The 22,072-nt window shown below is 36.3% G+C and overlaps 2 protein-coding genes across 2 annotated transcripts; both read right to left on the reverse strand.

Moving 5' to 3' along the window:
• Positions 1–555: 555 nt before the first annotated feature.
• Positions 556–4,783, reverse strand: LOC121411362 (vicilin-like seed storage protein At2g18540). Its single transcript, XM_041604038.1, has 2 exons — positions 4,280–4,783; positions 556–3,080 (listed from the first exon to the last, which is right to left on the reverse strand). Exons 1-2 carry the CDS (start codon positions 4,601–4,603, stop codon positions 2,931–2,933), a joined length of 474 nt encoding a protein of 157 aa, XP_041459972.1. The 5' UTR covers positions 4,604–4,783; the 3' UTR covers positions 556–2,930.
• A 10,729-nt stretch (positions 4,784–15,512) lies between these two features.
• LOC121412228 (DNA ligase 1-like) lies at positions 15,513–17,573 on the reverse strand. The gene is made up of 2 exons (XM_041605134.1): positions 17,033–17,573; positions 15,513–15,749 (listed from the first exon to the last, which is right to left on the reverse strand). Exons 1-2 carry the CDS (start codon positions 17,345–17,347, stop codon positions 15,600–15,602), a joined length of 465 nt encoding a protein of 154 aa, XP_041461068.1. The 5' UTR covers positions 17,348–17,573; the 3' UTR covers positions 15,513–15,599.
• Positions 17,574–22,072: the final 4,499 nt, after the last annotated feature.

Consider the following 22,072-nt stretch of genomic DNA (forward strand, 5'->3'; position numbering starts at 1 on the left):
CATTCCTGTCCAATCATGAAATAGCCTTGAAATATTGATATTAAAATATGTAAAATTCGGTGCTATTCTTTCTTTCAAATGTCGCACATTAGCCTACAATAAGCAACAAATACTGAGCAAATTTTGTTTAGACATTTATATAGAATACATTTTCTGAAAAGGGTGGTCAATATACCCCCAAATCAAAAGAGGCTATAAGGAAGGCTATAAGGAAAAGAAAATAAATTTGCCAATTTCTCAAAGACAGATTCTCGGCGGTATAAAATACTATTTCATTTTATTGGTGGTGATTTTTTTACCTGATTGCTAAGAAAGCAAGAATGCTTGTAAGCAAACAACCAGAGGACCGGCGGCTTAAGGTCCTCTCCGAAGGACCTGGTACTGAGGATTAATGCCTTACCAAAGGGCACTAGCGCACCAAATGGGAATCGAACCCGGGTCACCGGAATACGAATCCCCCGCTCTACCGACTGAGCTATCGCCACGAAAGCTTCACACATGCATGCATGCATGCATCATATTTAGTGAAATATATACACAGAGACGCTGTTTTCAATATTTTCTTTTAATATGTTGAAGAAACGACTCAATACTGAGTTTCAACAAATGTATAATTTTAATACCAGTTGTATTTTACCGGTACCACCGCGTTCTTACCGATGAATAACTATTTCAATCAATCACACGCAGTTTCGAAATCCCTGACTCCATAGAATCCTCTTATCATTAGTAAAATATAAACATCCTTGCTTCAATATGTCCCACATCATATAATAATGCGAAATTTGTCTGAACTTTCCTAAGTTTGTTTTTCATAAAGTATTTCAACATCAATAACTGTATTTCGCCCATAGAGCAATACTCCATTGATGATTATACGCAACAATAACTTCGAACCGTTGGGTTGCATTTTGATGGAGAAATGCTGTAGACTTTGACCCCTAATATTAAGATAATTGTCTGCGACATCTGACGCACAATATTAAAGCTTTACATCCTTCAGTTGGTCTTAAAGGTCCAAATGCATTTTTTTTGTCTCGATCTGTATACGTGGCAGGTATAATACCAGTATTGCCCCCGATGAAATTTCCTACATTTGCACCGGCCCCCAGGCCCAGAAGCCCTGCTTGAACGTGTCTATGATCTTTGTTTTTCCCCAGAAAAGGTTATTAGATGTACTGTTATGGACATACCCAGAATAAATCGGTATAACAAAATTACACACCGCGCACAGACACCAAACGAATAAGAGGTAACTGGCAGAAAAATAAAGGGCTAATAACAATCCCTCTATTTGACAAACTAGACGGCAGGCCCTAGGGCGCTCGTGTGATACATACGCAAAAATGGCGTGTGCTGGTTGAGGCGTATAGAGTGAGTTAAAATGAAAAAAGCAGGAAAAGTGCATGGAAAAGAGCAAGAAAAAAAAATATTTCTGTGTTTGTCACATTTCGTTAAACGATATCCCACCCAAACGGTGCAATTCCTTGATTAGTTGTATTGCAAGAAGTGTCAAACTTATTCACAGATATATGACAAGTTAAACTTATGCACAGGGGGACAGGGCTCATCAAATACATATAAAATACGTACAATAAATAGGCATATAAGGGAGAGCCCCCCAGCACACTGTAAAAACTGTGGTGTTAAAACTACACCAGTTGGTGTTAATAGAGGACCACACCCTGAGGTGTTAAAACTACACCCTAGAGATTGAACATAACACCAAAGAGTGTTAATATAACAACCAAAGGTGTTGTAATAACACCTATGGCTGTAAAACTAACACCACCAATTTAACACCGGTGTAAAACAACTGGTGTGGTCCTCTATGTACACCGGTTAACACCACAGTTTTTGCTGTGCATACCTTGCAAAAATAAACATGTCGGATAGTTGATTTTTGGTTTCCAACATAAGTAATAAAACAAAAACTAATCAATATCAGTGTCAAGTATATACATGGCATGAATTAATAACAAATAATCTTAAATGAAAAGGCATGCATATTTTGGGGGGACAGAAATTTATCATAATTATTTTAAGGCACACCTTTATAAAAAAGGGCAACTTTTTGATTGACACATTGACCATGTTTACGGTGCATAATATGAGAAACTGTGGCAGAAAGTTATGGGGGGGCAATAGAGCCATGGAGCCTCTGGGGGAGGGGGGGGGGGCGGAAATTGGAGTGGAGAAAGAGAGCGTGAGTGAGAGAAGTGGAGAAACAGTGAGAAAAGAGATGGAGAGATGGAGGAAATTTCATGATGAGTAACCAATATCATTTGCAGTTTGCTATTAGTTTGCTATTAATTCTGAATTTTGTAACAACATAACATCTTATGTATTTCATTACAAGACTTCACCATGTTGTAATATATTCCATCCCCAGGGGCTTCTTTGTGTCAACGATTATTGTAACTTTACTACCATCATGATTATGCATGACTATTATTGATAATGCAGTTATCAATGGAGCTAAAGAGATATGTGTGAAATATTTATATATCTTCATTTAAGCGTTAGGAACTGGATACTTCTCATTCTGTGTTACATTTTGAACTATTTTTTTTACCTGGTCACCTCACGTAACCTAAACTAAGTCATCATAATGCTGCATGAAAATACCCCCAAATAAAAATAAAGTTAAATAACAAAGACACAGCAAAAACTGTTCCGACCAGGGGCCTGTTGCATAAAACTTTTTACCTGAGAAAACTCTGGTAAAAACTGAAAACTAAGGTTAGCCTGATTTTTTCCATTGACTTAAACACAGGGCAAAAACTCTGGTAAAAACAACCTGAGTTTTCTCAGGTAAAAAGTTTTATGCCACGGGGCCCAGACGATACAAAGTAGGTCCCTTTAAAAATATGTTAGAGTGTTAGGCTTTTCCTGGAATGTTCATCTTATATACTCTTCATCCCATCTGGCTACGTTTCTTTCTTTTCTTCTTCCTTTACTTCCTCCTTCTTTTTCTTCTTATCTGTAGCCGCTTTTTCTAGTTCCTCAACTTTCTTCTTCGACTCTTCGAGTTCAGCTTTCGTTTTGTCTAAAGTTCCCTTCGTTTCGTCCAATTCTTTCTAAAATTTTGAAATGTAAACAAAAAGAAAACAAAAGCCCCATTAGAAAATTATTTTCAACGGAAAACATTAAGTCCATTATGCGATAAATAAGCACTCTTCCTTTACTATTTTATTATTTCAGTATTATTTTCACATGTTAGCCATTGCAGTTATAAAAAAAGGGAGACACATTACACGTGGAACATGTAAATCGGAAAAAAAAACACTTGATGGCCTGCAATGAACATAATTTAACAGATAAAAATAACCTAAACAGTTAGAGAAATCCTAAATAAATAGAACATTGAAAAGATTAAGAAAATAAACAGCAAATGTATATACACACAACTTGAAACAAGGAGGGGAGTAGCCAAGAAAAAAAAAATCTCGGGCTTAATTTTATGCGGAAAGATCGACGTTTACGCTTTGTGTTGAGACGATTGTATTTCTTCAACAGAATGGAATTTTAATGGTCTTAAAATAATCATACTCCACGATTTGTATTCAGTGTTCAATATTGGGATATAATTAATGGTGAAATGATGAAATCATAATCATCTAATATTTTCATACTTGAGTATGATATGTGTTCCTTGTAACAAATTAAGTTACAGCAATGATTATGTTACACATTAAATCAGAATTCAAGGGGTATCATAACCTTGTTCATTGAATGAGTGGGGTATGTGCCCATCATATCGGGGACTGGAACTCAAGGTAAGGTACAACAGTGTGACAAATAGTATGAATCAAAGAAGAGGCCGTCAGTGTCATCGGCCGAAAATCACAATTTAGAAGCGTATTCCAAATAGGGGTCATGGGGCACTAGGATAAACAGTTGCTAAGGTAACTTCCATGGAATCCTTGATATCAATTCTACTTTGGGTATATTGCCCAACGCCCCACAGTGAGAGCCAACCGGGCAGATTGACTGGTGATGATGATGATGATGAAGTTGATAGTTATGGTGATGATGTAGATGATGATGATGTTGATGACAGTTGATTATGTAGGTGATGCCGTTCATGCTGGTGGTGGTGGTGGTGATGATGATGACGATGATGGCAATGATTACGTAGATGATCATGATCATGATGATGGTAATCCGACGATGATAATAATCATGTAAATGATATGTTATAATGTTATATGTAATTAATCCTCGATATTACAGCAATGGTACCTGTCTCAAATAGGTCTCGAAGAGGTAAACTTACCTGTAATTCATCTCTCTTTTTAACTGCCCCCTCCTTTTCAGAATTTAATTTATCCTTCTCCTTTTTCAATTTGTCCGTTGCTTCTGACGCTTTATTCCTCTCCCCCTCCGCCGCCTCCTTGAGCTTGATCGCATCTTCGAGTTTGGTTTTCTGTTCCTCGAGCTCTTTTGCAAAGTTGTTGTTATCTATATCCTTGCTGTCAACAATCTCTATCAGATAAGTGTTCTCCTTTGTCAAAACCCAACATTTTGAAGCTAAAAACGAAATGACGAGTGCACAAATGCACACCAAACTTAATGATTTGTAATTTGTCGTTGTCGCCATTTCTAAAGCCACGTTGCAAAATGCCTGTAGACAGAATTACACAGACACGTTCATGTAAAGCGCTTCTGCATACCTGAATCATATCACGCTTTAATAAGTAAATACAAATCGAGAGGAATATGGACTGGGTTTTGTGCTTCCCTTTATTATCAATATGTCGTCACGCTTTGCCAACGTTCATCGCGGGTGCAAAGATATCAATGTGCTCATGCATGGCTTGTGTGTGAAACTATTGCTCCCTCGTAGTCATGTTAGTAGATTGCGGTTCATGAAAATTGATCTTAATGTTTTATTTATATAGAGACCTGTACACTTAACTTGAATGCATACTTAAAAAAACCCTTGAAGGTTATATAATCCAAAAAATACCAGCCTGCCAAAACATAGCAACAACTATTTGTATACGCAACTACATTCTAAAGTGGTTTAGATCTTTAGTAACAGATTCAAAGAATACCTCGATTCTTCCTAGATCCCCAGGACACTACTTTGACAGTATGACTGATTTAATATGGAGTGTAAACGTGGTCATTGAGAGGCGGACTTTGCCGAGCGAGGGTGTGACCCCGATAACGCGCCTGTCCTGGGAAACTGATGAATCATGGCGCCCTATAGGCCTGCTGTCTTCCGTTCGATTTTCTAATTTTTTGAAAAGGTCCACGTTAGAGACTCGTAGCTATCCTTTATTATATATATATATATATGTGTGTGTGTGTGTGTGTGTGTATACATTTATATATCGTGCATCCTACCTATCAAAAAAATGATGAATTTTACCCATCCCAATTATACTAGATAAACTCAAACACGGCCAGAAGATGACAGGCCTACATCAGAGACAATACTGCTTTACTGGGAGTAAAGAGAAAAAGCATTGTCAAAACATTATCATCATTACCATCATTATCATTATTATCATTATATGTGTATGTATAGCATAGCTTAGCTTTATATACTCCTTAAAAACGCTTGGGAATCTGATTTTGATCGATAATCCCTCCTCGGTTTTTAGTGAATATTAATAGGTAATTGATACCCATGAATAGATCATTTAATTCTCATTAAAATTATACCCTACTCTACATAATACGAATATGGTTCACATGGAGGTACAGTGCCTTGAAACGTGGGGGCAAGGTCAAAATTCAAAAGTTGCAAAATGACACAATATTGAAAGTCACTGTTCTTTTTCCGTGATGATGACTGATGAGTGAATTTCTTAGCGGTTTCTTTTGTTTTCATGCACCTCAATATCAACATTAACATCATCAAACACATCTCTGCACAAGCAATTTCAAACCACGTTTCAAACCATTACTATTATTATTATTATTTTGTTTGGGGTCACCTGTGCAATGTTGTCTCACAGAACCATCACTATACGTAAACCACAACAAAACATCAAAAACGAAGAAGCAGGGGCTTCAGTTGATTTGAATGGATTTCATCTCTATTCACAAAGACAAAAGAATCATGTTCTTTATTGACCCTTCATGACTATTTCTGCTCGTTTTGCAGCTTTTCAATTCAGACCTCATCCAACACTTTTGAATCCTGCTCTTTTCGTGATGCATATAATCATGACAAGCATGGTATTATTTTAAAGAGAACTAATTAATCTTTTGAACGATATCAAATCTGCATTGTATACAATTGGGAGAAAATAATGGCCAAACTCAGATTTCCAAACTTTTTTGAGGGGTTTATATGTGCATATATATATATTGCTTATTAAGCTAGTCGTACGGACTGCTTCACCCTGATTAGTAAGAAGAACACAATTTTTTGAGACATAATAAAGTATACAGAGCATGTGCATTAGGGTATAACATTCGGTTGACAGAGCATGTATTTCTATTGTTGAACGGGGTAACTGAAGGGGTACATGTGTATTGTTTATTACATAAGGGGTATTTAGGGTCATTACTACATGGTTACAAGGGGGGGGGGGCTGGTGGGGCTATCCATATCCAGCAAATAGGAAATGTCTACAGGTAGATATGAGTTCAGTTCGAGAGTTCAAATTGTTGTTTTTGTTTGCGGTGATGATGAAGTATTTATCCCATAGAACGGTTCCACTCACAAAACGCTGCAACAGATGTTGTTCTTTCCCCCAATCTATTACAAGAACGCCATTTCCCTCAAAGAAGACAAGATAAGTAGAGAACCTATTATATGGCATAGGAGGCCAATTCCGGCGCCAAATCCAAATTTTAAACATGATTTGAAGGCATATAAGTTCATATTCTTATGTCACTCATGAATTATGAAAATAGGGTCGTCTGGTAGTTTATCAAAGATCATTACTGTCATTTTTTTTCTGAAACATGTGTCGCGTAAAGATTATGGTATTTTGAAAATACCATCAAAATTTTTGTTGACTTACAAATCAACAGGAATTCTGAGCTTCATCGAAAAACTCCAGACCCTTCAAAATACTAGCTTATTATGCCACTGCCTGTAGATTCTATCACTGACATACTGATGTTTGTTGGGACATTGGCGCCTCAACCCCAAAAATATGTCTATGTATTGCATGTTAATGGCATGAATCAACACAATCATTTCAGAAAAAAACTAATTGAATCTTTTGAATTTCTTTTCTTTTATGACTATTTACAGATCCAATCTAAGAAATTTAAAACAGTAAAGTATGTACTGTACCTGGTACCCTTTTCGAGATTCTGCAATCAATATAAGTGATAGATCATGATAGATCGAGGAGACAACATAAAAACAAAAATCACAGAAATACACATATAATTGTTTATTTTATTGATAGGAAGAGCATGACAATCGCAATGAGAGCCAATACAAATCAATTCAATAGAATAAGTACTGATATATCTGGTACATGACAAAAATTACGGTCAAACTTATTTTTCATTCACATTGTGCACCTTATAAAATCTAACTAATTTACAAAATTGGAATGTGATATTATTCTATCTATTCAGCTGGATAATCAACAATATACTAGGATATATCATCAATGAATAATAGATATGTCAAACCTTTTTCTATTTGAGTTGACTATATATATATATATATATATATATACGTACATATACATATATCGTGTATCATACATATCAAACAAATGATGAGTTTAACCCATCTCCATAATACTAGATAAGCTCAAACACAGCCAGTAGATTATACATCAGAGATATAAAAATATAATCTAACATGAGCCCTCTCCATACTCTTGATCTCATATATATATACATATATACGTTCATATACATATATCGTGTTTCATACATATCAAACAAATGATGAGTTTAACCCATTCCCATAATACTAGATAAACTCAAACACAGCCAGTAGATTATACATCAGAGATATAAAAATATAATCTAACACTGCTTTACCGGGAGTAAAGAGAAAGATAATTTTCAAAACATTATCATCAAAATCAATCCAGTATAGGCATAGAGAGATTTGCATCTGATTTGAAGTGACCAAATGAATAACATCAATCATCTAACTTGCAAGCACCTGTGTAAATACATTTATTCTCCTGCTGCCTATTCCATATTATGGGAAATAACTAGCCGAGTTGGAGAATATTTATTTTGAGCTGCTGTTCATAGAGTCAATTCAATTTTATTGAGAAAATGATGCTGAAGAAAAGTAAATTAGATGAAATCTGAACCCATATTTTTTATTCTTGCAACTGTCAATTGTAGGCCTATATGTACAAAGCATGATCATTAAAACCAATACAAGTAAATATGTCTGTACTGATGCAGTTTATTTTCTAAAATCAAGCAATGCTATGTATATATTATTGCAGTATGATTTTTGTTCAAATAGTAAATATTGCTTTTATGTCGTGCTTGATATTTTGGAACTTAAAATGTCGCTCAGCACTTTACAAATATATAACCCAGTAACTGAATTCCAGTCAAAATGACTAGCGACATCTTTAAGTGTGTAGATATGTCAGTGATATTGCTGATTAAGAGCTAAATTCAAAAAGTGCAATAAATATATGCATGTGTTCCTCAGATGCTATCATGAGACATCAACATGCCTGCCAACCTTCTACAACAACAAAAAAGAGTATTTTTAAGAAGGAAAAAAGTATTTTTTGACAAAACTTAGTATTTTTGTCTCAAAGTAACAATCGTCAGCCTGTTTTAGTGAGATCGGTGAAAAAACGTGAGAAATGACTTTACTCAAGAAAACTTGATAATTCACCCTTTTAAACATGTGCTCGTAGGCAATAATATACTTGTTCTTTTGATGCAACAAGTTACTGGCCCGACAGTGACTTTTACCGGTCTGGGACTGTTGGACCGACACAATCACATGCTGTGTATAATACATACTGCATGATTGGATTTTTTTTTAATAACAAATCATACAAAAAAGTATGGGTGTATTCATAGCAAAAAAGAGGAACAAATACTCTAAAACGGAAACGGTTGACATATCTGCATCATAATTCTAGTCCAGTCATTTTAGCCCAAAATCTGACCAACTGACTTCAAACAAATTGCAACAGAATATTTTTCACCACAATGCATTTCTGTAAGGTCCCTAGTACAACTTACTAAATGTCCCAAACTATCCGAAAGGGGGAAAAGCATCTAATTTGCTTAAATTCAAGATGGCTGCAAAAATTAATTGATATGCCTTATCCTTAATATTTTTTGCACAGCTAATGTGAAAATCTTGAAATGAATACGCAATTCACGATGATTAAAATATTATATATCGATTGCAATCTTTTTCGGGACTGTCCGGTTAATATTTTTCGAAAAAATGTGAGCATTTATGCCAAAATTTCCATGTTTTCTGTCAAAAATTTGCATGTGCGTTGATATCTTTCTGTTTTATCATTAGCATAAACAATTAATGCAAAATATCAACATTCGACAAGAAAGGGAATATGTCAACGAGAAAATTGATATGCTGATCATAGTAGTATTAATGTCTTAATTTAGATTAAGGGCAAATACATCCGAATGTATCACTCGATATTGCAATAAAGTGACACAAAAACCAACATCCGTGTCTGAGTAACACTCTTGATATCGACTACAACGCGATCGCTGGCATGCCTTTGAAGAGATACGCACAAATACAAGTGTGCGTATAGCGATAGAAATGTGTATATTACTTAAATTGATATGTGGGCAAAGGGCTTTTTCTACATATCAAAGCAACTTTTATGTTAATGAAATCTCTTGGAAAAGTTAGAGGATGCAACGTTCAAGAACATTAATACATAGTCCCGCAATAGCCTGTCAAATGAACTCCAATGTGACAAAGTGCTGTTTTGCTACAGAGAAAAACAACTTTTATTGTCTTGAAATCGCTTGGAGGCAAAAGAGTAAGCTTTTTTTCTATCAGTTACCTATAAAGAAGTGATGGCACAGCAAATCCTACCCCCTCAGCGGTCTGCCGAAGTTACCAACCCCTTTTTGTATTTTTCCATTTTTTTTTATTTTGCCCATTTCTTGGAGAATTCGCCATTTTTAGCCCCATTGAGGCAAAATGCGTTTCCCCTTTGCAATAAACCACTTTTATTGTTTTGTAAGCACTTGGGGATGAAAAAATAGATTTTCCTCTATATCAGCTAAATATAAAGAAGTGTTGGTACAGCAAAGACTATCCCCTACGGGGTTTGCCAAACTCACTCACCCCTTTTCCCTATTTTGCCAATTTATGGAAAAATCTATAAATCCAGAGCCCTCATTGAGGCAAAAAGATGTTTCTGTTATAGTGTAAGCCACTTTTATTGTTTTAAAACCACTTGGAAATGAAATAATAATATAATCAAACATAATCGAATTTATGCATTTAATGTTAATAGTAACAGTGTTCTTGTAGTATAAATCTTTGCTTACTGATATGTATGATATAGCTATAGTTTGAGGAGGCCAATGTTTATATTAGTATCGAGTCCGGAAGTGATATGATTTGCAATCGGGCCTGAGTACATACACTGGCGTCGTCTGCTACGTAAACTAAATGAGCGAATATGACCAAAACTAACCATTATGTTTATGCAAATTAGAACACTTTCCACTGTTCGGATTTTCTGGGACTTTTAGTATGGGTTTCTATGGACCTCAAAGTAATGTTCTGCATTGTAATAAATTCTGTTGCAATTTTTTCTAAGTGAAAAGTTAAAATGACTGGACTAATGTGTGACAGTGCATTTATAAACACAAATACTACATAACATTCAAGCAAAAAATACAATTAAATGCACAAGCTACTTTGGAACCATTCTAAAACAGAAAAGTATACTTTGTATCAAAGGTAACTGGTGTGTGTAATTTTTCTAATTCGCAAGCAAAATAATATTTATTGCATGTTTTACAAGATACTGTTGTGCATCCTTGTTATTTGATAAACCACCCTTATCTCCAAACAAGTGATTGGGCAATAGAACTGGTTAAAGGGGAATCCAACCCAAATAAAAACTTGTGTTTACAGGAAAAAGAAATATCAGACAAGTTGATAGGTGAAAGTTTGAACAATATCGGACAAACAATAAGAAAGTTATGAATTTTTAAATGTTTTACATATTGGTAATCACTATACCCATGGAGACTTCAAATTAGCCGCATGTGTGATGTCATAGTGATGCAAGGCAAGGACTACTCTTCCATGTACCCCAAGACATAAAGTGGCTAAAATGTCATTTTCCCCAAAAAAGTTTTACTTCAAATCATATTTTTCTTCAATGAGGACATACACAAATATTATACCTGGGTTATATTTGGATTACTTGCCCCAGGGCATCTAAAGTAGATGGCTTATGGGAAAGTTGTCCTTGCACTTTGTCATAATTTACTTACACAGTTGCCAATTTGAAATCTACAGTCTTAATTTTAAAGCAGCTATAACTTTTTTATTGCTTGTCCGATTTCTTTCAAACTTTCACCATGCTGTTTAATTTAGTTTTTTTTTCCTTTCCACCACAACATTTTATGGCCAAGACTGCATTCCCCTTTAATAATACTAAGAAACATTTGCCTGCGAGCAAAATAAATGACTGGTCATGCGATTAGATTTCAATCAATCATTATTATTAGATTCCTAATCGCCATTCATAATTGAACATTTACCACTTCTTCAAATTCTTGGCTCTCTGTGAGGAGATTGTAAAATTTGAGCGAGAAGAAAGACTGTCCAGCCAGGGCATGTTACAACCGATAATGTCGCACCAACGCATAATGTCGTAGTTTTTCTAACGCATAACGTCACATGTCGCAACGCATACTGTCGCAGCAAATTGTCAACGCATAATGTCACATGTCGCAACGCATAATGTCACAGCGGTATTTTCTTCAGGACTCGAGCTACAGATAAGATAAAAAATATGCTTTCACTAAGTATTTTGAGACACGAGAAAGAGAATGAAATGATTTGGAAATCAGGATTACTCTTTGTATGGATATTTATCGGTTTATTGCCATTTCGTCTACTGCCTTTTTTCCCCACTATCGCATGCTCTGAAATCATTTCGTCTACCATCAACATAGTCCAATAACCATTTCATCTAGTTACCATCTCGTCTAATAGCCATTTGGTCTAATAGCCGTTTTGTCTATTATCATTTAGTCTAATTGTATTTTTTTCAATTGGTCCAATATCTGCTTTGTCCAATATCATTACGTCTATTTCCTTCTGATCTAACAGCCAATTGGTCTAATAACCACTTGGTGTACTCTCATTTTTGTCCATGTTCCATTTGGTCTAACTTCAGCTGGTTCGCTATTACTTTGTCTAAACCATACATAGAGATGTATACATCTCTATGGTCTAAACCCATTTCGACTAACAATCATTTGGTATCGTTGCCATGGGTCCAATCTCCAATAGGTCCAGTCACCGGTTCTAGGACAATTAGCCCCCGAGGAGAATTACCCCCTGGACAATGACCCCCTGAGGACAATTACTCCCGGACAATTTACCACCCGGACAATTTCCCCGGAAAATAACCCCTTCGGAAAATTATCCCCGAGAACAATTTCCCCCCTGGACAATATACCTCCCTGACAATTTCCCCCTGGACAACTACCCCTGAGGACAATTATCCCAGAGGACAATTACCACCGGGAACAATTACCCTGCCCCGGGGACAATAACCCCCTAGACAACGGGAGTGCACAGAGTCATAAGACAACCGTACGTTTGACGTAAGAAGTACTCAAGGCATTCTCGAGTATCTTGGAATCAAACGAACGCAGTAAGAAAGCCGTAAAAAGTGAACTCCATCTGCAAATCTTTACGAAACCCAGAATTCTGTCATAATTTTAATGTCACGGTAGCACGAGATCATGAACACCTTGTAATTTTACTATTTAGGGCCTAAGTGGTAAAATTACAAGGTGCAGAGAAGTTAGGCATTTGTGATTATTATGTCTAATCGTGTCCTTTCTTGAATGTTCAATTGTTCTATGAAAACTTAGTATGAGGGCCAGTTTATACATTTTCTGATAATGCGTAGCTAAACGGGAGGTTTTGGGCGCAAGCCCCCACCCCCATTTTTCATGATGCAGAAGGCTTTACTAAACATAAAAAAAGGAAGAAAAAAGGCGAAAAAGGGATAAAAATGAAAAAAAAAAGTGAAAGAGAAAGAAAGGAAGAAAGAGCAATTATAAGAGAGAGAGTTATTGACATGAGATAAAGTAGAAAATATATTGAAAACCTGTGCCACCGACCAAGACTTACAATGGGTCACGCTTGATTCTAACATCGAAGCCAGAGAGATGGGGAGGGGACTCTCCGAAGGTAATTGTCCTGGGGTATACATCCTCAAATTAAGGTAATTGTTTGGGGGGGGGTAATTATCCGGGGGTAACTGTCCTCGGGGGTAATTGTTCGGGGGGTAATTGTCCGGTGGGTAAATGTTCTCGGGGTTAATTGTCCTCAGGGGGTAATTGTCCTCGGGGGTAATTGTCAGGGTTAGTTGTCCGGAAGGTCCGGGGGTAATTGTCCTAGAACCGGTAATTGGACCCATGGCAACGATACCAAATGATTGTTAGCCGAAATAGATTAAGATAAAGTGATAGCGAACCAGCTGAAGTTAGACCAAATGGAACATGGACGAAAATGAGAGCACACCAAGTGGTTATTAGACCAATTGGCCATTAGACCAAAAGGTAATAGACGTAATGATATTGGACAAAGTGGATATTGGACCAATTGTAAAAAAATACAATTAGACTAAATGATAATAATCAAAACGGCTATTAGACCAACTGGCTATTAGACGAGATGGTAACTAGACGAAATGGTTATTGGACTATGTTGATAGTTGACTAATTAATGGTAGACGAAATGATATCAGAGCATGCGATAGTGGGGGAAAAAAAGCAGTAGACGAAATGGCAATAAACCGATAAATATCCATACAAAGAGTAATCCTGATTTCCAAATCATTTCATTCTCTTTCTCGTGTCTCAAAATACTTAGTGAAAGCATATTTTTTATCTTATCTGTAGCTCGAGTCCTGAAGAAAATACCGCTGTGACATTATGCGTTGCGACATGTGACATTATGCGTTGACAATTTGCTGCGACAGTATGCGTTGCAACATGACGTTATGCGTTAGAAAAACTACGACATTATGCGTTGACTGCGACATTATGCGTCAGACGTTCTTGGCATAATGTCGCAATCTGCGACATTATGCGTTGGTGCGACATTTGGGACCTTTCGCAATCATCACGGACGCTAGTATTAGGGTCCCCTAACACAAAAGTTAACGCTTAATCATACACTTGATTTTTAAGATTGATTGTGCATTACAGTCAATCGAATCAAACGTAGAAAACTGCTCTACGATCAATGCTAAGCTTTGTGTAACAGGGGGGTTACAGGCCCTACAAATCTGCTTTTCGTGTGCAAAATCCCTTTCCGCGACACCCGTACCGCATACATGCATGTATATTACGACTGATGGCTGGAGATATTCAAAATGCAGGACCTAAAATAGATTTATGACATGGAGAAGAAAGTGGTTTTTCAAACAAATCGAGAACATATTGAGTGAGGAAAAACTTACTGAATGAAGGCTTAAATATAGATCATTACAGTCCATCGAATCGATATTACATTTAATGTGGATTATTGGTGGATCACTGGCAATTGATTTCATGGATAAGATCAACCTCTCCAGCCGAACATTTCGCATGCGTTGATATGTACACATCATATGCGATACCTTTGAACTCGTTTCCTTTTGTTTCTTTTGTTTCTTTGTTTCTTTTGTTTACTCCTTATACACAAACGATATGCCTCTCGCACACGATGTGAGGGGCATTATGTTTTACATTCCCCAGAAATGGGATTAGATTCAAATTCCGGGGGGACCACTTCCATTGATGAGTGGATACCAGGCACGACCATGGGGTTTCGAAAAGTACCCTAAACATGCTAAACAAGGAAGCAATTCTTTTCCAGATTATGAAAATGCATCTCTTAACAAGTATTTCGCTTGTGAAACCCTACAAGTATTGAAGATATATCTCTTATTTCAGCATTTTAAACATCGTTTTGACACCCTTATAACGTTACATAGGCCTATATACGTAACGTACCTGCCCACTCTGTCCCCTTTTACGGGTGGTCGCTACTGGTATCCACTAATCAATGGAAGTGGGCCCCCCGGGCGGCCTCTCGAGCTCTAGGAGGAGTCAAATGTGGCTTTGGAAAGTCGTCCTCAATCGGATAAATCGCTGTTACCATAGTAGCAACCAGAATTTTGCACACGAAACGCATATTGAATGTTTCCGTCGCAGATGCGAAACGAAAAAAAATCTCATGTCACACAATTTGCATTGCAGGACTGAGTTTTACGACCATGATGACGGGCCCAAAAAGTCCCTTCCAAAGTCAACGACCGTTGTAAATAAGCGACCGCGTCCTCAAACGAAAGGTCGGGATTATCGGTTGTAACAAGTCCCTTTAGAAATTTGTTTGAGTGTTAGGCCTTTCATGGGATATACTTCTTCATCCCATCTGGCTACGTCTCTTTCTTTTCTTCTTCCTTTACTTCCTCCTCCTTTTTCTTCTTATCTGTAGCCGCTTTTTCTGGTTCCTCAACTTTCTTCTTCGACTCTTCGAGTTCAGCTTTCGTTTTGTCTAAAGTCGCCTTTGTTTCGTCCAATTCTTTCTAAAAAATTTAAGTGTAAACAAAAAGAAAACAAAAGCCCCATTAGAAAATTATTTTCAACGGAAAACCGTAAGTCATGCATTATGCGATAAATAAGCACTCCCCATTACAATTTTATTATTTCAGTATTATTTTCACACGTCAGCCATTACAATTATGAAAAAAACATTACGCGTGGAACATGTAAATAGAAAAAAAACTTGATAGCCTACAATGAACTTAATTTAAAAGATAAAAAATCACTTTAACAGTTAAAGAAATCCTAAATAAATAGAACGACATTAAAAAAGACTAAGGAAACAAACAGAAAATGCATACAAAAGAGGGAGGGGGGAGTAGAAAAAATCCAAATCATTGGGCTTAATTCTAAGCGGAAAAGCGTTAACATTTTGTTTTGAGTGAAGAATTGTATTTCGTCAATAGAATGGAATCTTGTTTAAAGAGGAATGGACCATGGTAATCATATTCCACGATGTGTATTCAGTGTTCCATCTTGGGATATGAAATCATAATATCATAATCTAATATTTTCATACTTGTGATATGTGTTCCTTGTAACAAAATAAGTTACAGCAATGATTATCTTACACATTAAATAAAAAAATCAATGGGTATGCCTATCATATCGGCAATTGGAACTCAAAGTAAGGTACAACAGTGTGACAAATAGTATGAATCAAATAAGAGGCTGTCGGTGTCATCGGCCTAAAATCACAATTTAGAAGGGTATTCCAAACAGGGGTCATGAGGCACTTGGATAAACAGTTGCTATGGTATAACTTCCATGGAATCCTTGACCTTGATTATTCTCCTTCTAAGGGTATATTGCCCAACGCCCCACGGGGGGGGGGGGACCGGGCAGATTGACTGGTGATCATGATGAAGTTGATAGTGGTGGTGACGATGTAGAAGACGATGATTATGATGATGGTGATGATTATGATGATGGTGATGATTATGGTGATGATGATGATGATTATGATGATGATTATGATGATGGTGATGAAGATGATGTAGATGATGATATTGATAGTGGTGGTGACGATGTAGATGACGATGATGATGATGGTGATGATGATGGTGATGATTATGATGGTGATAATGATGTAGATGATGATGTTGATGGTGATGGCAATGGTGATGATGATGGTGATGATGATGGCAATGATTATATGGATGATGACCATGATAATGATGGTGAATCCGACGGTATAATAAAATTATGTGGATGATGATGTTAAAGGTAGGTAATCCTTGCTATATGTCTCAAAGAGTAAACTTACCTGTAATTCATCTCTCTTTTTAACTGCTTTCTCCTTTTCAGAATTTAATTTATCTTTCTCCTTGTTTAATTTGTCCGTTGCTTCTGACGCTTTATTCTTCTCCTTCTCTACCGCCTCCTTTTGCTTGATCGTGTCTTCGAGTTTGGCCTCGAGCTCTTTTACTAAGTTGTTGTTATCTATATCCCTGCTGTCAACAAACTCTATCAGATAAGTGTTCTCCTTTGTCAAAACCCAACATTTTGAAGCTAAAAACGAAATGACGAGTGCACAAACGCACACCAAACTTAATGATTTGTAATTTGTCGTTGTTGCCATTTCTAAAGCCACGTTGCAAAATGCCTGTAGACAGAATTACACAGACACGTTCATGTAAAGCGCTTCTGCATACCTGAATCATATCACGCTTTAATAAGTAAACGAGATGAATATGGACTGGGTTTTGTGCTTCCCTTTATTATCAATATGTCGTCATGCATTGCCAACGTTCATCGCTGGTGCAAAGATACTAATGCTCCACGACCCTGTTCATCCCCGGACCGATCTTCAAGTATATACATGTATATATATATATATATATACATACACACACCCTCACATATATATATACCTGCACTTATACGAGGTTAGACCATGGACTTAACTTGAATGCAACTACATTCTAAGTGGTTTAGACATTTAGTAACAGGTTCAAATAATACCTCGATGGTTACTAAGGTCCCCAGGAAAGAAAAATTACACAACTTTGACAGTATGACCCAAGGAGATAAAAGGTGATCTCCTTGGTATGACTGATTTAATGTGTCCAGTGCAGTGTGAACGTGGTCATTGAGAGGCGGACTTTGCCGAGCGAGGGTGTAACCCTGATAACGCGCCTGTCCTGGGAAACTGATGAATCATGACGCCCAATATCATACTAGATTTCGAAAGCTGCAGAACTACCGATCACTGGACGTTTTGGGATTGAGCTTTGGTTCGATTTTCATTTTTTTAAAAGGCCTACGTTAGACTCGTAGCAATGCTTTGATTGTATTATTGTTGCCAAAGCTGTTGTACATGTATAATTTTCACACACACACACCCACACATGTCTGCATGTATATCTCACCAAACATAGATTCAAAAGAAACTTGTGAGGCCTACCAAGAGCCGAAATGCTTTCTGAATCGCGGCTCGGCTCCCTATAAAAAAAGCAACATAGTATGAAGTTTACTTATAAAGTGAAGGTTACAAGTGTATATCTCAAGTCAATCAATGACATGAGGGTGTGTTATCAGGAAAAGGCGAAAATAAGGTATTACATGTAACGATGACGGCAATCCCAAACGACTCCAATTAATGTTTCCTGCGTGGGTAAAAATTACCTCTACCAAGATATCTCCAGATTGGAAATTAATGATTCGCCGTATGGTTATCAAAGTCGTCTGTGCAAATGGTTGTTGCAGATGAAGCAAACGATTCGTTCCTTTTTTGAATTAATGTCGAAATACGGAAAAGAGCGGGATGTTTTGTGTTATGACTGGGGCGTCGCGCTACAAACATGTACGGATCAGAGGACCACCGCCCCGAGTTGATTTCAAGTTGCGTGAAAAGTTATTTTAAAAAGGAGAAAAGGAAAAAGAAAGAAAGGAAGAAAGAAAGAAAAAAAAAACAAGAGTTTCAAAAAGAGAAGTACTGGTTTGTATATCTCTGTGGCTCGTTTGAGATAAAGCGACGTCACCTATTCTAGTTTTCGTCTTCTCCCGCCATGGTCTTGTTGCATTATAAAGTGTTTAATCTGAACACTCCTATAGATCGATCGCTTTTAGAAACAAGCACCGATAATTTGCGAGATTTATAATGAAATGTCAGGCAGAATGTCGATTGAAGGTCATTATCTGCATGTGACGCGTGGGAGTAATCACAACGACTCAACTTTTTTGTTTTAATTTGGGCCTATAACTTTTCATCTTCAGTGTTTGAATTAAGAGAAACATGCCCTAGTTAAAGAATTACGCATGACAATGTTTATTGGCATTGTAACATGAACTTAACTACTAGAAGTTTCAATGTAGACATATTGGGGGGAAAAAAAATCGAATATGGAGTTCGGCATTATCCGATTTTACCCATAAATCTTACATGCGGACTGAACCTCGAAATAAAGATTAGCGGTTTATCACATCACTTTGTATTTTAATATTGCTCACACCTAATAATCGATGTAATCAGTTGGTAAAATCATCACCATGGCATTGATCAGTACGATCAATCACTTCCAAGTTTTATATATACAACATCAATGCCCTGGTCTAGGCCTATATGGTGTTTTCTTTTTCTTTACGACCAACTACAATAGGCCGTAATTATATCTTATACGTTTGATTTTTTTGATTTTCAGAGCCTCTTTTTAATGCCTAGTCCTGCATGGGGCCCGTAACACAAAACTTAACAATGATCGCATAACATTTTTCTACGATTGATTCCATTGACTACAATGTACAATCAATCGTGAAAATCAAGCGTACGATCAATCGCTAACCTTTGTGTTACGGGACCCAGATAAGCAAGAATCCTGCATCAGTTCAACAACGTTCCTTTTCATTTTCCCTAGTGGCATATGTATATTTTTTCTTATTACAGATGTTGTTTTTAGCCCCAATCTATAACAAGAACGGCATTTCCCTCAAAGAAGACAAGATAAGTAGAGAATTGTATGACATATAGGAAGAAGCTAGCCACTTTTGTCGCAAACTCCTGATGGTGGCGCCAAATCTAAATTATAACGTGATTTGAAGGCATATGTTTATATTCTTATGTCACTCATGAATTATGAAAATAGGGTCGTCTGGTAGTTTATCAAAGATCATAACAGTCATTTTTTTCTGAAACAGGTGTCGCTTAAAGGTTATGGTATTTGAAAAAGGGAGTTATTTATTTTGTAAAGTTTATTTCATAATAAAATATTGTTGGCTAACAAATCACCAGGAATTCTGCGCTTCATCCAAATCTTCAGATCCTTGAAAATACTAGCTTATTATGCCACTGCATGCCTACAGATTCTATCACTTACATACTGATGATATTGGGGTGGGGCATTGACGCCTCAACCCTCACCCATGTTAAAAGTTGATTTAAAAAAAATATATCATTGTATTGCATGTTAATTGCATGAATCAACACAATCATTTCAGATTTTTTAAATTTACTTTCTTTTATGACTATTTACAGATCCAATCTATGAAATTTAAAATAGTGGAGTATATACTGTAGCTGGTACTCTTCTCAAGTTTCTGCAATTAATATCAGTGATCGATCATGATAGAGGAGACAACATAACAAAATTCACAGAAATACACATACATTTGTTTATTTCATTGATAGGAAGAGCATGCCAAACGCATTGAGATCCAATACAAATCAATTCAATAGTATAAGTACTGATATATCTGGTAAAATTGGCAAAAATTACGGTCAAACTTATTTTCAGTCATAGTGTGCACCTTAAAAATCTTACAGATTTTAACAGATTCAAATCTGTGTTAAAAACATATCTCTTTAAAAAACACATGTATTAGCCCTACAGAAAACAACAATTCTTCTACATGCATAGAGAGTATTTATATGGTATTATGCGTATCTAAGAACTGCTTATTATTATTATCATTAATTTACAAAAATTGAATGTGATATCATTTTCTTTATTCAGCAGGATAATCATCAATATAGTATGATATATCATCAACAAATTGATATTTTAAACCTTCGTCGATTTGAGTTGAGTATATATATGCATCATACTTATAAAAAAAACATTGAGTGTTACCCATCCCCATTATAGTAGATAAACTCAAACACAGCCAGTAGATTATACATCAGAGACTAAGTAGTAAAAAATCAATAATCTAACAATGCTTTACTGGGAGTAAAGAGTAAGATAATTTTCAAAACATTATCATCAAAATCAATCCAGTAGGCAGAGATGGAGATTTGCATCTGATTCAATGTGAGTAAATATACAATATCAATCATCTAACTGGCAAGCACCTGTGTAAATACATTCTTATATGGCCTTCTCCATATTATGGGAATTACTAGCCAAATTCGAGAATTCTAAACTGCTGTTCATAAGGTCAGTGCGATTCAGAAAATGTGGAAGAAAGTAAATTTGATTAAATCTGCACCCATATTGTATAATTCTTGCAACTGTCAATTGTATGCTTATATGTACAAAGCATGGTCATTAACACCAATACTAGTTATATATGTCTGTATGGATACAGATTTCCTTCGTTATCATCTAAAATCATTCAATGCTAGCTATGTATATGTTTAGGTAGTAAAAATTGCTTTTATGTAGCGCTTGATATATTGGAACATAAAATGTCTCTCCGCACTATATATAACCCAGTCACAAATATATAACCCAGTCACTGAATTCTAGCTTGCCACCATGGACAATCTCTACTCCCTGAAGTTTATTTCCAGCAATTATCAGTTAAGTCTCTAATACTCACAATCCAATGACATATAAAGCACCTGCATCTTACTGGGTATCATTTTAACACCAGGGTGGAGAGAGGCACTTGCAGATTAATGTCTGGACAAAAGACGTTTGGGCTGTGCTTGAATATCAACCCAAGGCTTTCTTAACAGACTAAAGACTTATCCATTCCTCTTTACTAATTGGTACAAGAAGGAAAACTTCTTTTGAAACGAAGGAGTCTGTCCAGGACCCCGTTGCATAAAAGTAATATTATGGTAACGATGCTAATCAGCCAATCAAAATCAAGGATTCCTGGGAAGATACCATTGGATGGCAAAGTTACTTCCAAGAAAGTTGGCCCCAATGAGAGTTTCCCTCTGATGAAGCTGTCCTCAGTGCACATATATTCTTTTTCTTCATTATTTCAGGAAGACATTTTGGAAAACTAAAACACTAAATTCCATCTATCCTGATAAAAATCACTCTGCCACCGTTTATAATAGTGCTGATCATGGTTTCATCTTTAAGGTCATTTTCAGAAACACATCTGGATACAAAAATTGTTTGGGTTTACTTAG

The sequence above is a fragment of the Lytechinus variegatus genome, chromosome 3, assembly GCF_018143015.1.
Source record: "Lytechinus variegatus isolate NC3 chromosome 3, Lvar_3.0, whole genome shotgun sequence".
NCBI lineage: Eukaryota > Metazoa > Echinodermata > Echinoidea > Temnopleuroida > Toxopneustidae > Lytechinus > Lytechinus variegatus.

Excerpts from the sequence above, each read along its gene's own strand:
- LOC121411362 (XM_041604038.1), bottom strand. The coding sequence starts at position 4,603 with ATGGCGACAACGACAAATTACAAATCATTAAGTTTGGTGTGCATTTGT. Across the intron at positions 3,081-4,279 it reads AAAAGAGAGATGAATTACAG|AAAGAATTGGACGAAACGAA; the intron begins GTAAGTTTACCT and ends TCAAAATTTTAG.
- LOC121412228 (XM_041605134.1), bottom strand. The coding sequence starts at position 17,347 with ATGGCAACAACGACAAATTACAAATCATTAAGTTTGGTGTGCGTTTGT. Across the intron at positions 15,750-17,032 it reads AAAAGAGAGATGAATTACAG|AAAGAATTGGACGAAACAAA; the intron begins GTAAGTTTACTC and ends TAAATTTTTTAG.